At 41.0% G+C, this 24,087-nt stretch overlaps 1 protein-coding gene across 1 annotated transcript in view; it reads right to left on the reverse strand.

Moving 5' to 3' along the window:
* The window catches only part of LOC130362620 (proton-coupled folate transporter-like), a 752,995-nt gene that overhangs the window by 105,525 nt on the left and 623,383 nt on the right, over positions 1-24,087 (reverse strand). Inside the window, exon 7 of the mRNA XM_056567415.1 lies at positions 17,060-17,216. Coding sequence (XP_056423390.1) covers positions 17,060-17,216 — 157 coding nt within the window. The remainder of the gene's footprint in view (positions 1-17,059; positions 17,217-24,087) is intronic.

Here is a 24,087-nt window from a genome sequence, read left to right on the forward strand (position 1 = left end):
ATTTGGGGAGCCATGTCATCTGCTGCTGTTGGTCCACTGTGCTTCATTAAGTCCAGGGTCAACGCATCTGTCTACCAGGAGATTTTGGAGCACTTCATGCTTCCTTTCCTTTTAAATTGCATTAATGAAATACAATGAACTTTTGCACGATATTCAAATGTTTTGAGTTCCACCTGTGTGTGTGTGTGCATATATATATATATACATTTATATATATATATATATATATATATATATATATATATATACAGAATAGGCTGGATAACCCCTTTAATTTTTTTTGTTATTGAGTTAAATCAAATAGTATTGCACACGCTACTTAGGTGGTATATTTTGGCTTAAACTGAAATTCCCATAGACAGAGGGGAGTTGATAGTTTCAGAGGCTACAAACTATTGCTGTGGGTATAGTATAGATACATGCTACCAACTAGAATGTGTGTCATTGAAAAACATTTCTACAAAACACTAATAATGCTGATGTTCTTGAGGGTACCAGTGGTGCATTTAGGTCTGGGAAGAAGTGTCGGTATGAGTGGAAATGAATCTATTGTTTTCCCTATAGTAATCCTGGATTCTTTCAGGCTTTAAAAACTTTAACTTCTCTTGTTTTTAAGAAAGGAATCAATTTGATGCCTAAGCCTGACGATCAGCTTATTGCCATTGGTACGGCTTCAGATACCCCTATGAAGGGGCCATCATAAATTGATAACCAATTAGTGCATGAACAAAGTGGATTATCCAGAGAAGAGAATAATATCTTGTGAGCCTCTCTACACTAGTTGATAGTGTAAGGTTCCAAGTGCAGGTTCTACGTATATGATGTCTATATACACTAAAAAGGAAAATGGGAAAGGGTTGCCCTGATGAAAAAAAACCTCTTCTTTTATACAGGGATTCCCCTACTTTTTTTTGCTTGTCTGCCACTATTACTTCTCATTCTTCCCTGACCAAACCTTGGTTCTCTAATGATTTATTAACAGTAATCTTCCATTCCTTTCTTGCTTCCCTGACTGTGATCTTTCCTTCCTCACTCACATCTGACAGTAATCTTGCTTATTTTATTCATTCCCAGCAGGAATTGTGCCTCTTTTTTTTTTTTTTTGCTTGCCCTATGGGAATCTTGTTTTTTTTATGCTTCCCTGACAGTAATCTGGCATCAATTTGTGCTTCACATAGAGTAAATCTTGACTTGGCTTCCATGAACAAACGCCTGGAGAACAGCTTAATAACTAATTCCTTTGCTCCTCCAGATTTTGCCTACCCAAGCTGCCCTTGGACAATACTGTTAGAGCAAAGACCCACTGCTGATCACAGTTCAGGATAAACATGAGTGAGGTTAATGTTATCATGACTTCTATAATATACTGTAGAAGAAAGTGTTCTACTCATGTACTATCTAAATTTGACACCATAGTTAAAAGATGAACTGAGATCAACATATAAAACACAAATATTAACAAGCCAACGGTAATAAACTATCGGTCCACATAGTAAAAAAGGTATTAATTGAAAATGAGACCATTCAAGAAATATAGTTCATCTAGTTATAGTTCTATACTTTGGGTCAATACATGTGAGAATTCGAAGAATTTAATTATAAAGTCTTAAAAAGGACTAATTAAAGCAATGTTAAAATGTGGAGCATTGGCATAGTATACCGCCACGTGTAGCGTCTAGCAAGGTTCAGTAGAATATTCTTTGTAGTTAAGGAAATATAGCATAATGGCCTCAATTATCTGTTCCCACCTTTGGTGTTTGATAGAATGCATATTATATTCCACAGCTGCATTGATCTTCAATAATTAACCTTACACTATTATTCCGAGCCATTACCCTTCTCTTTAAGTGAGGATTACTTCTACATAGTTTAGAACTACAGATGGCAACTGCACTTTTGTGTCTCCTGACCACTACGCAGCGATAAGAACGCTCGTGCCAGCAGGAAGCTGTTTTATTGATTGAATTTTAAAGACAAAACCCTGTATGCAAGATTTTAGAATTTAAAAGGTAAAAGAGATGAAAGAGGCAAAAAAAAGTAGTAGATAAAAAGCTGCAATTAAGTGTTAGATATTTCTGGTATCTTAGAATAAATTTAAGACTAATCTAAGAAAACATAAAAACCATTGCTCATGTCAGTTTCCATGGAACAGAATATTTTTGTCTTTGTTTATTATAGGTACCATAGTACCATACAGAATTATATATGTGTATATATATATATATATATATATATATATATATATATATATATATATATATATATATATATATATATACCGTATATACTCGAGTATAAGCCGAGTTTTTCAGCACGATTTTTCGTGCTGAAAACACCCCCCTCGGCTTATACTCGAGTGAACTCCCCCCACCCGCAGTGGTCTTCAACCTGCGGACTTCCAGAGGTTTCAAAACTACATCTCCCAGCAAGCCCGGGTAGCCATCGGCTGTCCGGGCTTGCTGGGAGTTGTAGTTTTGAAACCTCCGGAGGTCCGCAGGTTGAAGACCACTGCGGCCTTCAACATCATCCAGCCCCCTCTCACCCCCTTTAGTTCTGAATACTCACCTCCGCTCGGCGCTGGTCCGGTCCTGCAGGACTGTCCGGTGAGGAGGTGGTCCGGTGGGATAGTGGTTCCGGGCTGCTATCTTCACTGCGGAGGCCTCTTCTAAGCGCTTCGGGCCCGGCCTCAGAATAGTCACGTTGCCGTGACAACGACGCAGAGGTGTGTTCATTGCCAACGTATTCCTGCGTCATTGTCAAGGCAACGCCTCTATTCCGGGCCGGAAGCGCGGAGAAGAGGCGCCCCCGGTGAAGATAGCAGCCCGGACCACCTCCTCACCGGACCACCTCCTCTCCGGACAGCCCTGCAGGACCGGACCAGCGCCGAGCGGAGGTGAGTACTCAGAACTAAAGGGGGTGAGAGGGGGCTGGATGATGTTGAAGGCCGCAGTGGTCTTCAACCTGCGGACCTCCGGAGGTTTCAAAACTACAATTCCCAGCAAGCCCGGACAGCCGATGGCTGCCCGGGCTTGCTGGGAGTTGTAGTTTTGAAACCTCTGGAGGTCCGCAGGTTGAAGACCACTGAGGGCGAATGATGAGAAGAGGATGATGAAGGGGGGGTGTGGGGATGATGAAGGGGGGGTGTGGGATGATTACAAGGGGATGATGAAGGGGGGATGTGTGGGATGATAAGGGGATGATGAAGGGGGGATGTGCGGGATGATAAGGGGATGATGAAGGGGGGATGTGTGGGATGATAAGGGGATGATGAAGGGGGGATGTGTGGGATGATGACAAGGGGATGATGAAGGGGGGATGTGTGGGATGATGACAAGGGGATGATGAAGGGGGGATGTGTGGGATGATAAGGGGATGATGAAGGGGGGATGTGTGGGATGATGACAAGGGGATGATGATGAGGATGTTAATGACGGGTCTGGATGATGACAGGGGGGGATGAGGTATTTCCCACCCTAGGCTTATACTCGAGTCAATAACTTTTCCTGGGATTTTGGGTTGAAATTAGGGGTCTCGGCTTATACTCGGGTCGGCTTATACTCGAGTATATACGGTAGTTACTTCTAGAGATGAACAAATCGAATCTGATTCGCAACGAATGCAAATATTGCCACGATTCTATCACGCGAACTGCTTCATTAAAGTCCATTTAGTGTGGTCCAGGCTCCAGGGCATTTAAAATGGCGGATCCACATGTGAGGGCATGGGGCAAGGAATCCTGGGAAGGTGGGAACAAGGGTAGGCAGGATGTTCCTAAATCGCATGCAGGATGCAGCCTATCAGCAGCCAGTCACTCCTGTGATGTCACAGCCCTATATAATCGGCAGCCATATTGCGGCCAGCAACTTCATCCTTACACTGCAGAGAGATAGATAGGGACAGACAGTCCTGTGTGTTGCACAGAACATCTTTTTTTCAGCAGTGATTTACCTCGTTTAGACAAAATATATGTTTACAAGTGACTCTGACTGTTCTTTCTTTTGGTTGTTTTATATATATATATATATATATATATATATATATATATATATATATATATGGAGTTCGCAAATTAACAGCCCATACATATATACATATAACTGGGAATACACTGGTTATATACTATAGCCCTTCACTAGAGTTGATATATTAATCTCTCTCCCTGGAGTGTTGTCTGTTAGTTTGGTATATTGATTGTCATTTTGGTAATTTTCGAACCCCTGCATGGCCGCTACATCAGACCCCCAAATACATAGGAGGTTGTCGATGTAGCGGTCATACCATATAAATTGAGAAGTTAAGGGGTTATTGGGGATGAAGAGAATCCCCCTCTCCCACCAACTCATATAGATGTTGGCAAGGGATGGGAGAACTTCGCCCCCATCGATGTCCCGGTGGTCTGCAGAAAAAAAAATCACCATTAAACATAAAAAAATTGTGAGTAAATACAGTAACTACGTAAATGAGTAAATAATCCACCACCAATGACAAGCATTTCTGCAGACCACAGGGGTAATCATGGGTAAAGGTCTATGGTACATCTGGCTCACACAGTGAAGAGAAAAAAGTGCATGATAGCACAATTCTATCTCTGCTCGTTCTACTGATCAGTTGGTGTCTGAACACTGATCAATAAAAACTTTTGTTCCTAGAACATGTCAAAAGTTCTGTTGCATTGTCTTTCAGCATTTTGAATGCCAATGTCCAATGGCAGAATTGACAAAGAACATGATGCCCCATTATCATTTTTCATTTAAAACATAAAAATGAAGACACATCTTTACGATTTTTTTTCCATTGAATGAGGTATGAAAAGTAAATAAGTAAATGAGTAAATAATCCACCACCAATAACAGGTATTTCTGCAGACCACAGGGGTAATCAGAATATGCATCCAAAAACCACGCTAAGGCTACTGCTGCCAGACCATGGGGTATTACTGAGTATAATGATGTTACGTCGGCAGTAAGCCATAAATACCTTTCCAACCATGGCACAGACTCTAGCATTTCTAAAATGTGTTTAGTGTCCTTAATAATGGGGATAAAAAGCTGCAACAATGTATAATGCCTACTTATTGGGCATGGATGAGGGTGCTATTAGAAGTGTGACTGAGGGCATGGTTAGAGGCATGGATGGGGCTAAGGACTCTAGCCCAGGGTGTTTTGGAGACCTAGCATTGGCCCTGGCTGGAAATATTTCTATAATACTTGGTACACATATTACTTATATGTCAAATAAAAATATAGGATAATTAAATTAACCCTAACCTAACCCCTTATGTGAAGGATTGGGTTTTTCGTTTCAAGTCCCATGCAAGCATATAAGACTTCCGTTACCTTACTCCACAAGCTCCGTTCTGCATCTCCTGGTGAGTGCATGGCTTGTAAGCCACACCCTCCCTGCATGCCATGCCCCATATTGCAATGCCATGCCAACCCTTTAAACCACACCCCAGGAGACAACAGGGGCCACAGGGGCTGGCAAAATCACATGGATGACTGCAGGGGACACAGAACAGGTGTTGTGGTGGCTTTGGGGCATTGTTATGTTTCCTAAATTCCCCAGAGCACCCCTTTAAAAGACAAAAGCTTGGAAAACCACAATATTTTAAAATATGTTAATTTCTAGCTGTGCACATATTTTATCATTAGAATTTTCAAACAATAACATACTTTCATGTACTTGTATTTCAATGCTTTACATGAAGGGCACACATGGCTCAGTTATTCTTCTTCTAAAAAAACTGCCAGTAATGAATTTTTTTGTCCTCCAGTGACCAACCAGTTGCCAGAAAAGTTTTACAATAAACTTTGTTCTAATAGTATGGATTTTCTCATCCAAGTGACTTGTTTGAAAATGAAAAGAACATTTTTAGATCTTTCTCCTTTCTTCTTGTTTTCTGTCATGAAGCACAAAAGCTACAGATCCCTTTTTTTATTTAAAACATGAGGCATGATTGGAGATGTTTTCTGAAAGAACATGATGCTGGCCTCTATCATGATTCTTAGTTTGGTAGGAACATCTTAGGTGTGAGCTACCACCTTATTATCATAATGTCACTTTTGGCAATGTATCGCTCATTACACATTTAGTGTCACAACAGATGTATGGACTGTAGCAAACATTATGGCTAAAATATGTATAACGTTTTATTGGAATGATTGTTTACCAGTTGAACATTCATTCACTGGTGGATCAGCCATAAGCCAACATTTATCTAATGTGCATGGCCACCTTTAATCTGGCTGTATTTGATAGGGAACAGATAAGGTGTCTTTTTCACGTTTAACATGGCAACAGACAAAGCGCATTCAGCTCTATAGTACAGAATAAAAGTGACTCTTTGTAACTCCGTATGGATGTTTGTATAAGTAAAAAAATAATAATAATAATACTGTACTCATAGGATTCTGTGGCCAAAAAGCATGTTTTTGGCATACATTTGTAGAATGAAGGCCTGAAGCTTATCATATATTGATCTTTTTTTTTTCAACAGTTATTACTAGAGCTAAATGTATGGGTATACATATGCTTGCACTTGTTATTTACAGCATATATTTGTATTAATATATATATAAAAAAAAATACTGTAGTTATAAATAGGAAACTTGGATCTGTCATATAGGTGCCAACTACGGTATATACTTTTTGACACATTCACAAAGCTATATTTGTGGAAAAATAAAGAAATGACTAAAGGGTTGATATGTGATTTGTGATTCATTCAGCCTGTTTTCTTTGTATTATCTTATTTTAGAATAAATCTTCTATCCTCCTGGTTCACAATATGTTTACAACAGATGTGAAAATTTTCATTTTCTCACCTATTCCATCAGAATTCATTATTTTCAATGTGAAAAATGTAGCATGTTGTTTTCATCCTTTTTAAACCCGTTCAATGGGAAAAAAAAGTCGTAAAGATGTGTCTTAATTTTCTTGTTTTAAATGAAAAATTTAAATCCCTAAACTCTCATCCATGCCCAATAAGCAGGCATGATACATTGTTGCAGCCTCTTATGCCGAAAATTCCGGGATCAATTAAGAACACTAAACACGTATTGGAAATGCTAGAGTCGGTGCCATGGTCGGAGAGGTATTTATAGCTTACTGCCGAAGTAACATCATTATACTCAGTAATACCCCATGGTCTGGCAGCAGTAGCCTTAGCATGGTTTTTGGATGCATATTCTGATTACCCCTGTGGTCTGCAGAAATACCTGTTATCGGTTGTGAATTATTTACTCATTTACTTATTTACTTTTCATACCCCATTCAATGGAAAAAAAATCGTAAAGATGTGTCTTAATTTTTTTGTTTTTACTTAAAAATGATAATGTGGCATCATGTTCTTTGTCAATTCTACCATTGGACAATTCTATTCAAAATGCTGAAAGACAATGCAACAGAACTTTTGACATGTTCTAGGAACAAAAGTTTTTATTGTTCAGTGTCTGAGTGTTCAGTCACCAACTGATCAGTAGAACGAGCAGAGATAGAATTGCACTATCATGCACTTTTCTCTCTTCACTGTGTTAGCCAGATGGTACCATAGACCTTTAATTTTCAGTTGCCCTGAGATAATGGGTGGAGGCTAACATCTATGGTGTCTGTGATACACTGCACCCGCTTCTGTGTCTCCATACACATGCTAAGAAGCAGCATGAAATGTACTATAAAGATGCTGTGAATCAAACCCTGGGAAAAAATCTTTACTTAAAGTTAGTCCTGTGTATTAATAAATTGCCTGTGATCTCTTACTCCCATTTCAATCTTCCTTCGCACTTCTCCCCTTTTTATAAACTTGTACGGGCTGCTGTAAATTGATCTTAGAGTAAGCATCAAGTCTGTCCTGTAAACACAGGACAAAATTGAGCTGATTTGCAGAGGGAATGGCAGTTTGATCTGGCAAGATTGATTACAACATTTCTTACATTCACTTGTACTTGTTTGTTAAAACAACAGTTCCAATTTAAGTGTCCCTCTCATTTCCGGTAACTTTTCTGTTCTGTAGGCTTCATGTGTAATGTCCAGTTTCCCCATAGCTAGTGTATAATGTATAAAGAAAGAAAAAAAACATGAGAAAAGGTAAGAAAGGACATATCTGTATGTAATAGATTGCTGGAGATTGATTTTGCATCAGTATAACCTAGGCTGGACTTGGGTCTGTATCTTTTTTCAACTTAACAAATAGCAAGTAAAACATCCTTGAACTGACCGTGTATATGTTAAATCTACACAGAAGAAAATTATCTTTCATGAGGGTTGTTTTTTCATGATAAAAAGTGCACAGAATGCAGTTTAAGGGTATGTTCACAGGGGGAAACCCATGCCCAAAAAAGGCCCCCTAAAATACCCCCAACACACATTTCCCTCTCCCATCAAAGTCAATGAGGAATGTTCAAAGAAAGCGTGTGGTTTAAAAAAAAACTCTCAGAAAAAAAATTACAATTTTCAGTTCCACTTGAAATCTCATATTAAAATTAATAGATTAATAGAAGCTTGAATAAAAATGTATAAAAAGCCACATTAAAACTCATGCCATAAGGAAAGCAATGAATTCAATGGTGTTTTTTAAAGCAGTTTTTGCAGATGGATTTTAAGAAGTGTCTTTTAATAGGGTAAACATGCTCTTAAGTGTTCTGGAGTCAGCAAATGAACAGTGCACAAACACAAATTGCTTTTGATGAAAGTGTCCAAAAGCATGACTTTCATCATGGGTCAATTTACTGGTGCCCAGTAGAGATGAGGGGGCCAAGCCCGCAAACCTGGTTATACTCAGAAACTTTGGGGTTAAAGCATTTTGACCAACATTTAAACTTTACCATGCTCGGCTCGAGCCTGGCAATGTGGATATTATAGAAGAGATTAGGAAAATATGGTGTTTTGGCACCTGAATGCATGAAGGATGAGGCAGTAACACTGAGATGATGTAGCCCAGCATACCTTGCAGCTAGCAACAATCACATGACCCCAGATTAGCTAATGCATGCATTATGTTACATACAGCTCCCTGACCAACCAAGACAACATTTGGGTGGGTTTAAGTGACTGATAAAACCCTATGCACTGCTTTGGGGCCGCCATCTTGGAGAAAAATCAAAACACAGAGGAACTCACAAATAAAATACAAAGCCATCTGAGCATAATATTGTGCAGTCAGCTAACCACAGTTGCTGCACTACAAATCCCAGCAGCGTGACTGCAGAATAAGCCCATAGAAAGATATGACACTATATATATATATATATATATATATATATATTATAGATGAGCGAATCGAAGTTGACGAACCCGAATTCATAATGAATTTCGTGAAAAATTTGATTCACAACGAATGCGAATATCGCCGCGATTCGATCGCGCAAATCGCTTCATTAAACTCCATTTTACAGCTTTCCAGGCTATTGGAGACCTAAGATGGCGGATCCAAATGTGAGTACATGGGGCAGGGGATTATGGGAGGGCGGGAAACAGCGGCGGGAATGAAGGTAGGCTAGCTGACCCTGAATCTCATGTGAGATGCAGCCTATCAGTGTTCACTGACCCCTGTGATGTCACAGCCCCTATATAATAGGTGGCCATCTTGCCTCTCTTCATTTCATCTATGCACTCAGATGGAGAGGACGGGACTGTGTGTGTGTGAATAGCTCATACCACAGCGTTACACTGCAACTGCTAGTCACATCAGCATTAGGGAAAGACAGGAGTCCAGAATGCTGTTGTCACGATTCGGCTAGCTGGATGTGGATCCTCTGTGTCAGCGAGGGATTGGCGTGGACCGTGTCGGTGGACCGGTTCTAAGATGCTACTGGTATTCACCAGAGCCCGCCGCAAAGCGGGATGGTCTTGCTGCGGCGATAGCAACTAGGTCGTATCCACTGGCAACGGCTCAACCTCGCTGACTGCTGAGAAGGTGTGGGACAGAAGGACTAGGCAGAGGCAAGGTCAGACGTAGCAGAAGGTCGGGGCAGGCGGCAAGGTTCGTAGTCAATGTGGATAGCAGAAGATCTGGAAACACAGGCTTTGGACAATACTAAACGCTTTCACTGGCACAAGGCAACAAGATCCGGCAAGGAGGTGCAGGCGAAGTGAGGTATTATAGCCAGGGAGCAGGTGGAAGCTAATTAGGCTAATTGGGCCAGGCACCAATCATTGGTGCACTGACCCTTTAAATATTAGAGAGCTGGCGCGCGCGCACCCTAAGAAGCGGAGCCGTGCGCGCCAGGACATGACAGCCGGGGGCCGGGACAGGTAAGTGACTTGGGATGCGATTCGCGAGCGGGCGTGTCCCGCTATGCGAATCGCATCCCCGCCGGCAATGTCAGTGCAGCGCTCCCGGTCAGCGGGTCTGACCGAGGCGCTGCAGAGAGAGGAACGCCGCCAGCGCTCCGGGGAGGAGCAGGGACCCGGAGCGCTTGGCGTAACAGCTGTGCTGTTACACTGAAGGGATCGTTGATAGCTAAACCTCCTATTCACATTATTGAGCATTGCACCAGAGAGGGGCAGATAGCTGTCAGCTGCCTCATACAGATCTCCAAGCTGTCTGAACTTTCTGAAACATCTTATCTCCTCATTTTTCAGCCCAATTGAGTTTATTTATTTTTTGCTCCACAAATCTTCTGCTGCTCAGAATTGTGTGACAGAGGGCAATTTAGGGTTTAATCCCTGGATTTTTTTTTTGTTGTGGTGCTGCACTGTGGGGTCCTGCTGCTGTTCAGAAATACGTTATTGTTCAGTGGACTGTAGTGCATTTGTACCATTTTGTACCTGTTAATCTGTCAAGGGGCTACATACTGTGCAAATCCAAACAATAGTATTCACCGGCTGTATTTTTTTAAAATAGTTTTTTCTGCGTATAGTTACGCATATATAACTGCCCTCATCAGTGCATACCGCATAAGTACATCCAAGTATTGTACCATTTAGTACCCGTTAAGCTGTCAAGGTGCTCCATACTGTCAAAGTCCAAACAATAGCATTCACCGGCTGGTGAATATAGGAGTACTTCCCTGTGTAACTTCAATGTGAACCAGTGGCAGCTCATACGTGACACCTGCCATTTGCTGAGGCCCTTTGAGGAAGCCACATTATTTGTGAGTCACCTGGATTACACCATGAACAACGTAATTCCACTCCTACATTTCCTACAACAAATGATTGAAACCATGGCTGGTCACGGCAAAGGAGACATTGCACCTACATCTCAAGGCTACATAAGCCCTGTGGGGGCTGAACTGGAGGAGGAGGATGATAAGGGGCAGAGCGGAGCACAGTTAAGTTTGGATGAGATGGCCGGTGTTTCTAGTCTTCGGACAGGAGAGGAGGAGCAGGAGCAGACAGAGGAGCTGGAGGGTTATGAGGAAGTTGAGACAGAGGACCCAGACACACCGTGGCAGTATGCAGTGGAGATGGAGGCAGGTAGTCCCTCCGAGTCACTGGCGCAAATTGCACGATGCATGCTCAGTTACTTGCGTAGTGACCCCCGAATTGTCAAAATTCGTCAGCGGGATGCCTTCTGGATCTCCACCTTATTAGACCCTCGCTACCGTCCCAAAATGGGGGCCTTTTTTACAGCCACTGAGAGGGAGGACAAACTGACCTACTAAAGAGAGATTCTACGTAGTCCATCCACTCGCAGGTCTGACTCGGGGGGCCCTCTGCGCTCACCTTCCACTGCCATGGCTGCTGGGGAGGGGAGGGGTGGCAGGAGCAGTACCAGCTCAATCAGCAGCAGCCTGAGTCTACAGTCGCTGATGAGTAGCTTTCTTCGCCCGCATAGTGAAGCAACTCATCAGCAGCAGATAGACATGGAGCAGGACCTGAACCAGCAGGTGGTGGCATACCTTGACGTGGCCATGCCAACAACCATTGAAGATCCGCTGGACTTCTGGGCAGCCAAACTTGATTTATGGCAACAACTAGCAGAGCGGGTGTTTAGTGCGGCCGGGGCCATAGTCACCCCAAGGTGAACTCGTCTGTCCAATAAAAATGTGGAGAGACTGACGTATGTCAAGATGAATCAGGGATGGATCAGCCAGGATTTCCAGCCACCAATGTCAGATGCCTCAGAGTAGATTGACCATGCTGCTACACCAACATTTCCCAATTATGGTTGATTATGAAACCCTCTTGGGTTATCAATTAGGGTTATGAAACCCTCTTTGGTACTGCGATTGCCTGCTCCTGGCTCATCCTGTGTCTTTCAGGAACTACTTGCCTCACTGATGCTTCTGGCCTTGGGCCTTTAATTTTTGGGTGTTTAGCAGTAGCTAAATATATGCTTAATGCAAATGTCAACATTGATCTTTAAATGTAAGGGGTTATGAAACCCTCTTGGGTACTGCGAATGCATGCTCCATACTCATTGTGTGTCTTTCAGGAACTACTTGCCTCCCTGCCCTCAGGCCTTGGGCCTTAAATTTTTGAATGTTTAGCAGTAGCTAAATACATGCTTAATGCAAATTTCAACATTCATCTTTAAATGTAAGGGGTTGGTTATGAAACCCTCTTGGGTACTGTGATTGCCTGCTCCTGGCTCATCCTGTGTCTTTCAGGAACTACTTGCCTCACTGATGCTTCTGGCCTTGGGCCTTTAATTTTTGGATGTTTAGCAGTAGCTAAATATATGCTTAATGCAAATGTCAACATTGATCTTTAAATGTAAGGGGTTATGAAACCCTCTTGGGTACTGCGAATGCCTGCTCCATACTCATTGTGTGTCTTTCAGGAACTACTTGCCTCCCTGCCCTCAGGCCTTGGGCCTTCAATTTTTGGATGTTAAGCAGTAGCTAAATACATGCTTAATGCAAATTTCAACATTGATCTTTAAATGTAAGGGGTTGGTAATGAAACCCTCTTGGGTACTGCTCCTGACTCATTCTGTGTATTTCAGGAAAGAATTGCCTCCCTGATGCCTCAGGCCTTGGGCCTTCAATTTTTGGAAGTTTAGCAGTAGCTAATACATGCTTAATGCATATTTCAACTATGATCTTTAAATTCTCTGCGCTCTGCTAGGGCCTTCTCCTACCCTGCCGCGGCTGATCCGAGCACCTCACTAAACCATCCAATCAGTAGTAGAGACATGCGGTGTGTACAAAGGGCAGGGACTTAATGAACCCGAGCTTATGACCCACTCTTAGTTGTGATTCTTCTTTCCTGGCAAATAATTGCAATCCCTGATCCCTATCGTGAACGGGGTTCAGCGGGTTACCTGCACCTGTCGGTCAAAGATAGACACACGGTGGTTCGTTCAGTGTAGCGCGCGTGCAGCCCCGGACATCTGAGGGCATAACACTCCTGTTATTGCTTGATCTCGCAAGTGATCGTGCAATGTAAGGGGTTATTAAAGCCTCTTGGGTACTGCTGATGCCTACTCCTGACTGCTCCTGTGTCTTTCAGGAACTACTTGACTTCATGATGCTTCTGGGCTTGGGCCTTTAATTGTAGGATTTTTGAAATACATACATACATGCTTAATTTAAATTTCAACATTTATGGTGCAATGTATGGGGTTATTAAACACTCTTTGGTAGTGTTTTTTTCAAATTTTCTGATAATTATCACAGTAATAAACTTGAATTTTCCACAATAATAACCATTACCCCATTAAACGATTGTTGCGTGTGATTTTTTAAGTAAAATTTTCAAAAAAAAAATACGCAGAGGGAAGAACTCTACTTCTTTATTTCATAAAAAATTATTTTATAGAAGAATGTCTTTTGTTGGTCCACCGTTCTGCATTATAGAGTCTTCTGGACTCTTGGATATGCGCTTGTTCTTAAACAAAGGTACAAAAACCAAAAATGGCCGGTCAGGGCTATGGAGACGTTGCGCCTACATCTTACGGCCACATGAGCCCTGTGGGTGCTTGTGAGATTAGGTCCTTTTTACCCACACGGCGGGGTCCGGGGCGCAAATTTTGATTTCAATTTCAAATTAAAAAATCACACATTTCAATGGTCTCCTCATGCTGCAGCCAACTCTAGGCTGCGTCATTCTGGTAATATATAGAGAGCACTCGCTGTCCTAAATTTTCGCTAACATTTTTCATCAAAAATGTTTGTCTTTTTTATTAGGGATTGTGAAGCTTTCGTGCGTACTCATGCATCAGCCAACTCCAGCCTGTGTCATTCAGGCAATATATGGTTTACTGATGGTGCTGCTGAGCCTGGGTCTGGGAATTTCAAATTTTCTCATAGGTAGCACCCGCTATTCAAAAGTCTTCTTCATAAATTTCTACAATTGTTGTATTTTTTGGGAGGGATTGTGAAGCCCTAGTGTGTACTCATGCATCAGCCAACTCCAGGCTGTGTCATTCAGGCACCCGCTGTCCTAAATATTCTTAAAATTATTTAAAAAATGTTTGTTTTTTCTTTGGGATTCTGAAGCCCTCGTGTGTACTCAATGCTGCTTCCTGCTACACTCTGTCAGCCCGTTCTACTCCGCCTCCACATCCTCCACTGTGTCTTAAGCCTCCACTGCCCAGACAAGTCTCAGTGGCCCTTCAGCATACCATGTGTGCATGTCATGGCGGTGTCACGTTGTTCTTCACATGGTTTGCCTTGGCGAGAAGTCTTGGAAACAATGGCCGGTCAGGGCAATGGAGACGTTGCGCCTAAATCTCACGGCCACATGAGCCCTTTGGGGGCTTGTTGGATTTGGTCCTTTGTATCAACACGCTAGGGTCCGGGACACGCAAAGGTTGTTTTAAATTTCAAATCAAAAAGTGATGGTGCTGCTGGGCCTGGGTCTGGGAATTTCTAATTTTCTCATGGGTAGCACCGGCTATCTAAAATCTTTTTCAAAAATTTCTAAAATTGTGGTGATTTTTTGGGGGGATTGTGAAGCCCTGGTGTGAACTCGTGCATCAACCAACTCCAGGCTGTGTCATTCAGGCAATATATGGGTTACTGATGACGCTGTGGGGCTTGGGTCTGGTAATTTCAAATTTTCTCATGGGTAGCACCCGCTATCCAAAATCTTTTTCAAAAATTTCAAAAATTGTGGTGTATTTTGGGGGGGATTGTGAAGCCCTGATGTGTACTCGTGAATCAGCCAACTCCAGGCTGTGTCATTCAGGCAATATATGCTTTACTGATGTTGCTGTGGGTGCTTGTTGGATTTGGTTCTTCGTACCCACACGATGGGGTCCGGGACACTCAAAGTTTGTTTTAATAAAAAATTTAAAAAAATGATGGCGCTGCTGGGCCTGGGTCTGGTAATTTCAAATTTTGTCATAGGTAGCACCCGCTATCCAAAATCTTTTTCAAAAATTTCTAAAATTGTGGGGATTTTTTTTTGGGGGGGGATTGTGAAGCCCTGGTGTGTACTTGTGCATCAGTCAACTCCAGGCTGTGTCATTCAGGCAATATATGGGTTACTGATACCGCTGTTGGGCCTGGGTCTGGGAATTTCAAATTTTCTCATAGGTAGCACCTGCTATCCAAAATCTTCGGTTTAAATTTCTTAATTCATCTTTTAATCTTAGGGATTGTGAAGGCCTAGTACCTACTCATGCTGCTGGCAACTCAAGGCTGTGCCATTCATCCACTATATGGTCTCGTCATGCTTCAGCTTCATCCAAGCTGTGTCATTCAGCCACTATATGGTGTCCTCATGCTGACAACATGTCCATGCTGTGTCATTCAGCCACTATATGGTGTCCTCATGCTGCCAACACCTCCACGCTGTGCCATTCAGCCACTATATGGACTCCTCATGCTGCCAACACCTCCACGCTGTGTCATTCAGCCACTATATGGTGTCCTCATGCTGCTAACACCTCCACGCTGTGTCATTCAGTCACTATATGGTCTCCTGACACTGATCCCTCCCCCAGGCTCTGTAAAAAGTGTTCTATACCCCCTATAGAGGCTGTATGTAGGCTAGAAATAGCCTTTTTTAATATAGATTCGCCGCGAAAAAATTTGGATCGAAACAAACTTTATCAGAAAATTCGGCGAATCGGCCGAATCGAATTATAGAAAAGTTCGCTCATCTCTAATATATCTATATCAAAGCAAGTAGAGCAAAGCATTGTGCGGTGGGCTGATCTGTCTTTTAACATAAATCCGCATTAAAAGTGAACATTGAATAAGCATTTTACGCCATGTGACCTGCATTTTAATCGCTATCCCCCAATTATTACTCTGGTACCCAATGTCACAGGGGTACAGTAAGGAGCCACTACCAACAGGCCAGAAGCATCTAAAATGGTGCTTATGAGCCTGTGTAGTTACATCCTGGGGAAGGCAAAAACATTGGTCCTCGTCCATGCCTGTAATGTCAGGCAATTGCTGCTTTGTTGGTATCTGGATTCCCTTAAATTAAATACATTGAAAAAAAGGTAGGGTTTCTTATATATATATATATATATATATATATATATATATATATATATATATATATTTTTTTTTTTTTTTTAATAAGAAATAGTATATAGTGAGATTAAAGGGTCTCTCAGGGACCTAAACATTGAGTCACCTGGGATACGCCCCTCAATGTTTCATCACTGGGGCTCGACAAAAACAATGAATAGGCATATGGACAGCTCGGTCTCATTAAGCCAATTAAGTAAATGGATAGAACAAAGTGTAATACCAGGTACAGCAACTCCTACCAACAAACTAGACACTAAAGAGTGGAACCTCGCTACCTAAAGAAACCCTTTAAAACTATTAAAACTAAACATAATTCAGAGAAGTTTAAATCATTTTTTTTTTTGCAGAAAATTCTAATTAGGACATGGTATATGTATGCAAAGCAAGACAACGTTATATTTTGAGACATATAAAAAGATCATATTGTATGAATAGCTCAATAACTGTGACTAAATACCATTATTTCAGAAAAGTATGCAAATATTAAATGATTATGCAAATAATAATGACTACTAATGATGTTAAATAAATATTGCTAACAGCTCTGTTACATTTTTGCCAGGAAACAAGCATACAGAAAATATTACTGGTATCTCCATTTATAAATTTACATTTGACTGTATGAAAAATATGAAGAATATATGAAGAATATGTAAACAAGCTGAAGCTTTGGTACTTACTGAATCAACACAAAAGTGATTATCTGGAAAGTTGCCATAATAATGAAGCACATTCCTGGAAACGCTGATAGTGTAGCTGGGTAAATTCCATTAAATATTGCTGCACCAATAAGTAAACATATTGTTTCGACTGATGCCATTATGGAGAACATTGCACCTACAGAAAACGTAAACCAAATGTCATATTCAGTATCATTTCAAGATTTACACACTAAAAGCAACACTAAACACAATACTGTTCCAAGTTTATTAAGGTTATATCAGAAATTAGTTATCCCCTAAAGGACCAAGCTCATTTTGACCTTAAGGACCAGGCCAATTTTATTTTTGCATTTTTATTTTTTCCTCCTCGTCTTCTAAAAATCGTAACTCTTTTATATTTCCATCCACAGACCAGTATGAGGGCTTATTTTTTGCGCGACCAGTTGTCCTGCGTAACGACTTCACTCATTTTACCATAAAATGTGTGGCGCAAGCAAAAAAATACTATTTGTGTGGGAAAATTAAAAAGAAAACCGCAATTGTGCTAATTTTGTAAGGTTACGTTTTCATACCACACAATTTACAGTAAAATGACATGTGTTCTTTATTTTGTGGGTCGATAGAATTAAAATGTTACCCATGATTACTACTTTTCTATAATTGTTGCACCTAAAAAAAATTGCTAACTTTTTAACCAAATTAGTATGTTTAAAATCCTTCTATTTTGATAACCTATAACTTTTTCATTTTTACATATAAGCATCAGAATGAGGGCTAATTTTTTGCGTCATGATCTGTACCTTTTATTGATACCACATTTGATTATTTTTTTTTATTCATTTTATGGGGTAAAATGGGAAAATGGGACATTTTAAATTTTTATTGGGGGAGGGGATTTTTCCCATTTTTTTAAAACTTTTTTTTACTTTTATTTTTACACTTTAATAGTCCCCATAAGGGACTATTTATAGCAATCCTTTGACTGCTAATACTGTTCAGTGCAATGTATAGCACTGATAGGTGTTATTGGTGATCTTCTGCTCTGGTCTGCTCGATCTCAGACCAGAGCAGAAGATCTGTGGGAGGTGGTAGAGGCAGGTGAGGGGACCTCCGTGCGCTGTTCTGGATGATCGGATCTCCGGAGCAGCGCTGCGGGTGATCTGATTATTCATATTTCTGACTGCACTGCTGCAGAGGCCGTGCTCTGTATTGATCACGGCATCTGAGGGGTTAATGGCAGACATCCGCAGGATCGCGGATGTCGACCATTACCGGCGGGTCCCTGGCTGCGATTAGCAACCGGAACCAGCCTCACATGATACGAGCATCGCTCCTATGCTCCGGTCATGTACAGGACGTAAATATACGTCCTGGTGCACTAAGTACCGCCGTACCAGGACTTAAATTTACGTCCTTGGTCGTTAAGGGGTTAATATTATTAAACATATATATTTTATATTTTTGTCACATATAAATGCAGAACAACTGTGTAAGGATGATGTTGTTTAGAGATACTTTAGAGGTGAGGATGAACATACCATCATACTGTGGTGACCCGAATGTATATCAGTATATTCTGTTTCAGACATGTATCCCTTGAAATCTCGATGAGTCATATAAAAATAAACATTGGCTGTCGTTTTTGAATAATAATAATAATAATAATTGTCCAAAATAAATTTCAATCAGTTTGAGTTAAAAAACCTTGATTGTGACCTAGATGTTGGCTTTGAGAAACATCATCTTTGGTAAGAGCCAAGGTGGCTACAGCTGACTCAAGGGGTTGCTCTGTGGGAGGGACCTTTGAACAATAAGTGATGGAAGTTTGGCTGCCCTGACTCCTGAAGTTTGGCCTGGTTGGTTCAGTCCTGTGATGTAGTAGATTTAAAAGGGAAAGGGTAGTCTGGGGAACTCAACTTATTCCCTATCCACAAAATAAGTGCCTGATCTTGGGTGGGTCTATTCTTTGGGGCTCAGTAACTCACCCTTCCTCAGAGTATCGGTGATTGGCCAAGGGAGCTGTGACTCCTGCTCTCTCGGAAGGTAGGGGCCAGAGCACTCCAAGGATGGATAAGTTGCCGGGCCCCATACAGTAGATCGCAGGGGTTCCGAGTGGTCGAAGCCCCCAGACCAAACACCTATCCCTTATACTGTGGACTACCCCTTTAACAAATGTTAGGAGGGGCCAGCTGTGGAAGGACCCTGTAGAATACAGCTAGATGTATTAGTGACCCTCCCATGTTTGCATACAAATAGCTGTGTTCTAAAGTTGTTACTATGCATTAATGTACATTAGTGTGAAGTTAAGTCTGAAGTTGAGCTAATACTGGCCTGAGGACCCAGCAGTGATCAGGGAGACAGATATAACCGTTGTATTTTAAAGACTGTTCAAGTAATGTTCTAGAATGTTCAAGCATTTAGTGCCATCTAAATGGTACTGCAACAACTAAGATTATGTACCTTTCATGAGATTTGTAATCATCAAGTGTTTTATGTCACTGTCATGTGAATATTTTATAAATTGAGTCAATGCCATTCATGGTTATTTGTTTCTAATATTTTAGTGTTGTATAATTATTTTTTTTACAAACACAGGGCATCCTAATTGGCTTTACTAAGGCTCTGCAGACCACATAAGTGCTTATAGTGTAGTTACATCCTGTGACTAAAGGGCATGTCTTCTCAAATCAGAGTCAAATTTGCTTGTCTACCTTATCCAATCAGCTGCCATGGGGCTTTGTAAAGCTACAACTCAAATCTACTGAGTTGGTAGCACAGATGTCTTTGACTCCTCAATTTTCCAGCACCCTGCCATTTCCCCCCCTTTACCCAAGCCTCCCATTCTGCCACCTTCCCCGTTGCCCCATGACTAAATTTATATCTCAAAAAACAGTGTACCAGATGGTAATAATGCAATAGTAGTAGCCTCCTTTTACACAACACAGTATTAGTGCCTTAGTGCCTTTCACACATTAAAAGTGACTCCCTTTGTGTGCAGACAAGGTAGCTGCTGGGCCCATAAAAGGGATGGTGGGGGTCCTCGGTGGTCGGACCCTGCATGATCAGGCAGTAGTTAGGAAATAAGTTGAGTTCCCCGGAGTACCCCTGCATCTATTATCTTTTCGAAACATATCCATAGACAGGTCTATTGGAGACTGTGCCTCAACAAATCAGAGCTGTTTTGCATCCACATAGTGCACACCTACACTCTGCAATAAGGCTAAAGGGTGTATTTATGTAACTGTCTTTTCTGTCCTGTCATAGAAGAAACACTTTATAGCCATTATACAGATGAGGCTATTATCAAATGCTAATCCTCCGAAAAAAGTATTATCCAAAGAAACGAAGAATCAAATTTTGATGTTATGACTAATATATTTACCTGCTTTGTCTCACTTTTGAAAACCGCTACAAAAGGTTACAATATTCTTTTAACATTCAAACCAATAATTTCAGTAAATTTCATGCAATTACAATATTTTCTTTGTATCCTCCAGCTCAATGACTTATACTAAAGCTATAAAGTAAAATTACAGGAGAATTATTGTGAAATAGGGTTTCAAATTTTGTCATCATTTCTTGTATTGTTCTGATAAGAATATTCCATGTGAAATACCACATGATTGATGGCCTTTATAATCTATTACGTGTGAATGTTTGCTATAATAATTTATGGAAATTGCCTACTTCTACATTTAAATGTATGAGAAAACATATTTTCGAAAGTCAGCATTAGTGTCCTGCATAAAATGTACAGGACAGTGATTTATTACCTCCATATATCTTATATAAACCGCTAATTGTTCTTTAACAACTCTCTTACAAGGGCTAAATAACTTGACATTGTACTAAATATTTCAGTGAAATATCTTTTTCAATTAAAAGTTGGAACAGTAATTAACCTTCAGCTCATATACATATAATAAATCAAAATCAGAGGAACTCGGGCTTATAATTAACGCTTCTCAAGAATTTCTTTAATTGAAAAAAAATGAAAATGTGTTAATATGTTAAGGATGAAATTATCTAAATAGTCAAAATAGTATGCTAAAGCTATGTGTGATATTTGCTGAGTGATCCATTCTGGTGCAATTTAAGTGGCTATAAACTTAAATGGTAATCTCACTGTGATAACCTCTTTTTAAATAGGTTGGCCCGGTATTGGCCCGGCTGATGATCACCAATGGGCTGTCTTCAGGAGTGTCAGTGCCATGTTTAAAGCAGAAGTGAGCAGTAGATATGTCCACTTATTTAAATATTTTTGAATGTAGTCACAAAAATATTTGCATGTCTAGGTAGTGGTGTTGCATAACTTTTAGCCTCAGAAGAGGTCCAAGGGCACCCAGAGTCCATTGACATTTCATGTGGCTCCTTGATGCTAGCACTACAGGTATGTGACCAACTGGGCACCATGCCAATTGGACTGTTCTCATGTGAAAGAGCAGGTCCAGTGTGGTTCTTGCTCTTGGCCTGCTATTTCAAAGTAGAAAAGGAAGTTTTTGATGATGTTTCACTTGATGCAATGCTAGTATTATACCATCACCATCATATCACATCATCACTGAAAGAGCAACACACAAAAGGGGTTCCCCCTGCCAGTAGTCATGCACACTATGTAAAAAAGAAAAAAACTAATCACTGAGTTGTGTATATTGAAACTTGATATCTTATCCCCTATTCAAAGTCACGGCTCCGCCCTGTGTGACGTCACGCTCCGCCCCTCAATGCAAGCTACTTGAACCCCCTGCGATCTCCGTGAAAGCACTGTGGCTTTCTGAACACAGAAGCTTGGAGCTTCTGTGTTTATTACGTCACACTACACCCTCTTCATTCATGTTTATGAGAAAGGCCTTGACTTTTAGTACATAGCCGTTACACCTCCTTCCATAGACATGAATGGAGGGGGCGTGACGGATGTGGTTGCCCATCATCCAGCATAGTTCACTCCTTGCACTGGATGCCGCAACTGTTGTGAATAAGATGTTAAATGAGGGAGTACCCCTTTAACCTTTATTGGATATACAGTAAAGAAAAATGCCAAAAATAGTGTAAATGGAGTTAAAGCTAAAATAGTCATATGAAGCTACTAAAAACAGTCTGGTGTATCGCTTGAAAATGTATGACCTAAATATGTACCACTTTGGTCACAGACACATCACCTAAATCTGCACAAACGCCTCCCTAATCTATGTTCACTGCTTTTGCAACCATGTGACCTGCTCAGCTCCCTAAAGGCTGCTCCTCCCACAACTTACACAGGAAATAAGAGCAGGGGCTGATGGACTGTGTCGTTTTCTTTGCAGCTCTCAGTTCCCTGCAGAAACCAGGAAGTACCTGGATTTTTAAAGGCTGTTTAAGGTCTCCGATTTTGCAACAAATCAGCTGGGATGCCTTGAGGAATCAAGGTGAGCATATTTATATGCCCATGATGCTAGATTTATTGACTGGTTACCAAGCAGGATTTTTACGGGGTCGTACTATTACTTAATATATTTGTACAACTTTGGAAGACATGCATCATAGCAGACTAACTAATGCTAAAAATAATGGGGGAGATTCAACAAAACTTGTGCAGAGGAAAAGTTGACCAGTTGCCCATAGCAACCAATGAGATCACTTCTTTCATTTTTTTAAAAACTTCTGAAAAATAAAAGAAACAATCTGATTGGTTGCAATGGGCAACTGGTCAACCTTTTCTCAGCACAGGTCTTGATGAATCTCCCCCAATATCCTTGTCAGTCCTAATGTTGATAAGGCATTTGACTGGGTTTCCTGGGCCCACCTCCTTCAGACCCTTAAATATTGCCTTTTTGATTTTCCCTTTTTCAACCTTGTCTGTACCCGTTATGAAAATTCTCACTCCATCATCTACTTGAATGGGATTCAATCTGCTCCTTTTGGATAAGTCTTGGTACAAGGCAAGGTTGTTCTCGTTTATTGTTTATCTTGGCCCTAGATCCCCTTCTACGAGTATTAGACAGTGTGCCTGCATTTCAGGGCATTGTGGTAGGCCATTATTAATTGAAGACGCTCACTTTTGCTGACAACGTTTTGTTAGTGTCCAACCCTAGGGAAGCTATACCGACTGTTCTAGAGGTGATAAATGAATTCCACCAGGTTTCAGGAGCCTTCTCAATAATGCTAAATCTAATGCCTTTTCTATTTACAAATCTGCCCAGTGGCATGGACCACTAGGTTCCCATTTGAGTTGCAGTCTGACACTCTCACTTACCTGGGAGTTAAACCTTATTCTAATGGACATAATATTTATAAATTCTATATCAGTATTTACCCTCGGTAATAAGGACCTCTTGTCTGATAGGCTTACTCTTACCTTTTGCTGATGCCTCTCATAAATTTCCTCTGTTAATGGTCAGCAAATATTATTATGTTCGACTCATGTTTGGCTTCAGTATTGCGACTTATTCCCCTTGAAGTTAGGGATCACTCATTGAACATCATTTTAGTCATGGCTAAACATGCTTCATTCTCCTTAAAGGGGTTATCTACTATAAGGTGATTTTAGTACGTAACTGGCAGACAGGAATGAACATGCTTAGGAAGGATCTGCGCTTGTCTTGGGGCTAAATGGCTATGTTGTGAAATTACCATAATACTGTGGCTAGCTTTCTGTGAAATGGTATTTCCTTTTTGAGTTTTCTTCTTTTGCCTACAAATTCCATAATTCCATTTTCCTCCCCCCCCCACACTTCAGCTACCCCACCCATTGAAACATAAATGAGCTGCATCTATTCAAAAGACCTGTGGTTTTCAATCAGGGTGCCTAAAGCTGTTGCATTAGTTGCAGATTGATCTCTCTCCCACCAAGCGATCACTCCACCCATTGAAGCAAACAGGCTCCCTGTCATCAGCTGACAGAAGAATTGTGAGCAAACCATCACACACAAGTACAGACACTATAATATGAACTACACTAACTTTATAGCCCCAAAATTTGAAGCCCAATTTCTCCCGATTCAGAAAACACCCCATATGGGGTTGAAAAGTGCTCTGCTGGCGCACTACAGGTCTCAGAAGAGAAGGAG

The sequence above is a fragment of the Hyla sarda genome, chromosome 3 (assembly GCF_029499605.1).
Source record: "Hyla sarda isolate aHylSar1 chromosome 3, aHylSar1.hap1, whole genome shotgun sequence".
Taxonomy (NCBI): Eukaryota; Metazoa; Chordata; class Amphibia; order Anura; family Hylidae; genus Hyla; species Hyla sarda.